The sequence below is a fragment of the Punica granatum genome, chromosome 7, assembly GCF_007655135.1.
Source record: "Punica granatum isolate Tunisia-2019 chromosome 7, ASM765513v2, whole genome shotgun sequence".
Taxonomy (NCBI): domain Eukaryota; kingdom Viridiplantae; phylum Streptophyta; class Magnoliopsida; order Myrtales; family Lythraceae; genus Punica; species Punica granatum.
The window spans coordinates 8,007,402-8,012,152 of record NC_045133.1 but is presented as its reverse complement, the minus strand read 5'-3'; the positions used below and the strand labels follow the sequence as shown (position 1 = coordinate 8,012,152).

Here is a 4,751-nt window from a genome sequence, read left to right as displayed (position 1 = left end):
GTAAGTACTAAATTTGTATACTTGTATTTTGTTTGTAAGTATTGAAATTTCCAATTTTATAGTATTTTAACTCAACCATTTAATATTGTCTAAGTACATAAAAATACCAACCTTAACAATTGAAAGTACTAAACCGGTATACTTGTTCTTTGTTAGTATGTGAAGTACCAAAATATTTTATTATGCAATATTTTAATTCAAGAGCTCAATATTGCCTAATTACATGAAAATACTAACCTTAACAAATAAGAGTACTAAATTGGTATTCTTGTTGTACTTTCTTAGTACCCGAAGTATCGAAAATTTTCAATTTTATACTATTATGGTTCAATCGTTTATACCGTTAAAGTACCAATAATAACCTCTGAAATTAATAAATCAGCATATCGTTGTCCCTCGTTAGTACATGAAGTACCAAAGCTTTTTATTCTTCAGAATTTTATTTCAGGCGCTCAGTATTGTCTAAGTGAATTGACATACCTACCTTAACAAATAAGAGTACTAAATTGGTATACATGTATTTTGTTAGTACTTGAAGTATATAGACTGTACTAAATGCTTTAAGTAAAATATTACGAGTGCGTTTGGATTCGCAATAATTTTTAACTCAACTCAACTCAACTCCACTTATCTTCAATTCAACATCACAATCATTACTTTTTTTATTTTTAAAATATTTTTAACCATTCAATTCAATTTTTAATATTAAATTCTCTCAACTATTCATTACTTTTTCACAATTCAACTACACAATCATTACTCAATCATTATTTTCTCTCAATTATTTATTATTTTTTCACACTTTTTCTCATAATTCAACAATACAATCATTACAAACCAATTAAAATCAAAACTCAACTCAACTCAACTCTCAATCCAAACATACATATAATTGATTGCTCCTTTTATTTTTTAAGTAATACCCTAACTTTACTCAGATGACCTTTATTTTTCCCCAATTTTAACAATATAATTATTATCGTGTTGTCTTTTTTCTATTTAATAATAATTTCTCACTTATACTTTTTTCTGATCAATTTTTATAATCAATTTTTTAATAATAAATTTTCTATCTATTTTCACATCTATACATACATAAAAATATATTATCACACATTAATATATTTGTCAATACTTGCAATCATTACACAAAATAAATTGAGTTGGATCACTGTTCCAACTCAAAAACCAAACTCAAGCTAAAATTTCTAATTATGTAGTATTTTAGTTCAAGTGTTTAATACTATCTAAATATATAAAAATATCAACCTTAACAGTTAAAAGTACTAAATCAGTGTATCTTTTGTACTTTGTTAGTACATGAAGTAGATGTAGCAATTCGTGTCGTGTCGTGTTTATACGTATCGTATCTAAACGAGTTCGTGTCATCGAAGTCATAACCCATACAAAACACGATTATTAAACGGGTCAGGTTTTGGAAATAAGAACACGACACGTTTATATCCGTGTCAACCTATACACGACAAGTTTAAATATGTTTATCGAAACGTGTCATAATAGGTATACGTATACACGACATGATTATACATGGTACCCGGACACGTTAATACTACATGTTTATCCGATCAACATGTTTACCTGGACACGTTAACACGACCCGTTTATCCGGACACGTTTACACGACCGTTTACCCATTCAACTTGGTTACCCGAATACGTTAACACGACCCGTTTATCCGTTTAACCTGATTACTCGAACACGTTAACACGACCTGCTTAAAGTTTTCCAAAAAGAAATGAGAAGAAAAAAGAATCAAGATTTGGGCACGAATCTTTCATAGGAGAAAGTATGAGAATCAAGTTCGCTCTCATTTCTGCAGAACCAGGACATCACTAAGGTGCACTTCTTTAGATGTCATCTGCACAATACTTCGAATGCCATGAATCGTTCTCCCATTTTGACAGTCTTCAATTTCCTCAGCTTCCAAGAAGCTTATTCCGAATTGCTTGCGGAGCAGCTGCAACATCGCCCACGCTCATTCTATCTCTCGGAACTTCAGAAGAGCGGACCACTCCTATTTCCACAATTGATACCAAACACTCTTGAATCTTAAGGAGCCTCTCGTGGCTCCTCCGGCTTCTCCTGATGCCTTGACTGTCGTCCCCGTTCTTGCTCTCCCCGAGCAGGACAGGATCAATAATCTGCAGAACCTGCTCCGGTAAAGCTGCCTTAGCAAAGGAATAAGAAACTTTGATGTTGAAAGATGCACCAAAAATTCCACAAAAGGTGACTATCTTCGAGTGAAAAGCAACTGAAAATTGTTGCATTCACAAAGAAGGGTCACTTATAATTAGTTGACTTACCTAACAAGAACAATGAGTGGGCAATAATTAATTTATCAGAACCTCGTTAAAACAAGCTACAAAACGCCAGACTTGAACTGACTCGAGGACATTATAGCTAAAACACAGAACATTTACAGATCAGTTGACTAAGATAGGCGCACTATATTTGTGTTTTCTTCACTTCAGCAATTGTTGCTGTTGTGGTGCGTACAGCAATGGGATGGTGTAAAAGTGGAAACTGTGAACATTTTGGCTCTGGTGGCTTCATAATATGGGACATATCAGGGTTAGGATCATGTTCTCAATTTTAAAATTTGAAATGTGCTGTATCAGTTTTGCTGACTAAATTTCAATGACGCTTTCTTCTAGTGGTCAAGAAGATTACTCATTCAGGAACTACTGCCAATGGCCATCATTGGGGTTATTGGGGGTCTTCTAGGTAGGCTTCTGGTTGAGGTCAATGACCGTATCCAATTTATCCATCTTTGTATCGGCTAATCTTTATTAATCTGCCCTTGTCACGTAGGAGCATTGTTTAACCAGCTTACACTTTATATAACTTCCTGGCGTCGAAATTATCTGCACAAGAAAGGAAACCGTGTTAAGGTGAGGTTTGAGAATAGCTGTAGTAGGAATTAAGTTTGGTCAATGATTTGTTATGTCCTTTTCTGACGCTGAGACTTCACGTGCCCTTCTCCTTATAATCAATTAGCAGATAATTGAAGCATGTCTGATCTCCATTTTGACATCAATCATATCCTTCGGGCTGCCATTGTTAAGAAAATGCACTCCCAGCCCTGAGGCAGATCCCAGTTCTAGCATTGAATGTCCACGCTCTCCCGGAATGTATGGAAATTATGTAAACGTATGATGTTCCCATTTTTGTTGGTTGTAGAATGTTCGTCTATGATATCATAACTGAAGAGACGTTCATGTGGATGATGTTGTTTCTACTTGATATCAACCACAGTTCTACTGCAGCAAGGACCAGGAGCATAATGATCTTGCAACTATATTCTTCAATACTCAGGTATCTAGCAGTTTTTCTTATCCATAATTATCGATATTTTTGTAAAAAAAGATGATTTTATAGGAATGAAATTGCAAAGAAAAATTTAAAAGATCAACTTTTTTAGGGGAGTTTCATAATGGGTATAATTGTTATTACAGGATGATGCAATAAGAAACTTATTTAGTGCAAGAACAGTTCACGAGTTTAGCGCGCAGAGTCTACTAACCTTTTTGGTATGTCTCTCCTCTAGCACTTTTTAGTGATCCCATTTCCATGCAATATTTGCCTATAGAATTTTCTTGATGTATAAAGATATTCAAGTGGCATTGGTGCATTGGTTACTTCATGGTGTGTGTTACATAATAAAGCTATTTAGTTATTGTTTTGTGTTTGCAGACACTTTTTAGTCTAGTATGTGGATCACGTAGTCCTCCTGACACTTGTTCTTGAGTGAAACTATGTTAAACCTTTTAGCTTTTGTTAATTCGATCCAGCCTTAGTGTTTTCCATTCAATAAAGCCTATCCATGCCAGAGAGAAGACTAGCTTCATCCCTGTCCAATCCGAAACAGGATAGCTAGATCGAGCTGACCTACCTTCTTATGGTCTTTTGAGTGAGGGAATCCAAAGCATTTTGCATCATCAATTGGATTCAGGGTTTTCTAGAGTTTTCGAGCAATTAATAGGCAACCGAACAACCGAGACTTCACATCAAGATCAAGAGCCAACACAGATGAAAAACCAAGAAAGATGATACATTGATGGGGGGGGAGATGAACTTCAAACTTTCAAGGGCCTCTCGAGGTGGAATCTTAAGCACAAGACCTGCACATTGACAAGTAACGAGTTGCTGAGATCTCCAAGTCCAGGGAACGGCGTTGACGATGATCGATTGTTGGAGAAGAAATGCAAAAGACGGTGATATCGAACATGCTTCAAAGAGGCAGGTCGCGGGGTCGACCCGGGATCGAGGAGGCGCGGTGAGGTCGCCTTCGTTTGGGACCCTGGGTGCTGTCAACCGAACGGCGAAAGGTCGCCTTCGTCTAGGTGCTGTCGACCGAACGGCAGAAGGTCTGGGTACCGTCATCTGAGCGGACGGTTGAAGTTGTCTTCGACTCAGGTGGAGGCTGGATCTAGAAGAATTCAAGAAATCAGGTTTGTCTTCGATTTCAAAGGAAATCGGGTGAAACCGTGCTTACAGGAAGGAAATCGGGTCTGTGAATCGGGGTGGAAAGCAAAGCAGGACTCCTACTGGAACAGAACGATGAAACTGGAGTATGGATGGAAGGAGGTAATTTCGAAATTAGGGTTAGTGTAAGGATAGTTTAGTAAATTCAGTTACGGGTTAACGGGTTACACGATTAAATAACACGATTAAACACGTATAAATAAACAGGTTTAATCGTGTATAAACGGGTTATACGGGTTCAACCC

General features: G+C 36.6%; 1 protein-coding gene across 1 annotated transcript; it reads left to right on the top strand.

The window, feature by feature from the left end:
• Window positions 1-2,476: 2,476 nt before the first annotated feature.
• Window positions 2,477-4,408, top strand: LOC116214369 (chloride channel protein CLC-d-like). Its single transcript, XM_031549784.1, has 7 exons — window positions 2,477-2,592; window positions 2,676-2,745; window positions 2,833-2,912; window positions 3,022-3,171; window positions 3,277-3,336; window positions 3,477-3,551; window positions 4,187-4,408. The coding sequence occupies exons 1-7, from the start codon at window positions 2,578-2,580 to the stop codon at window positions 4,406-4,408; spliced, it is 672 nt and encodes a 223-aa protein (XP_031405644.1). The 5' UTR covers window positions 2,477-2,577.
• Window positions 4,409-4,751: the final 343 nt, after the last annotated feature.

Bases quoted from the DNA above. Each gene is read 5' to 3' on its own strand.
- LOC116214369 (XM_031549784.1), top strand. The intron at 3,172-3,276 runs GTATGATGTTCC...TATCAACCACAG, and splicing joins TGTATGGAAATTATGTAAAC to TTCTACTGCAGCAAGGACCA. The intron at 3,337-3,476 runs GTATCTAGCAGT...TTGTTATTACAG, and splicing joins CTATATTCTTCAATACTCAG to GATGATGCAATAAGAAACTT.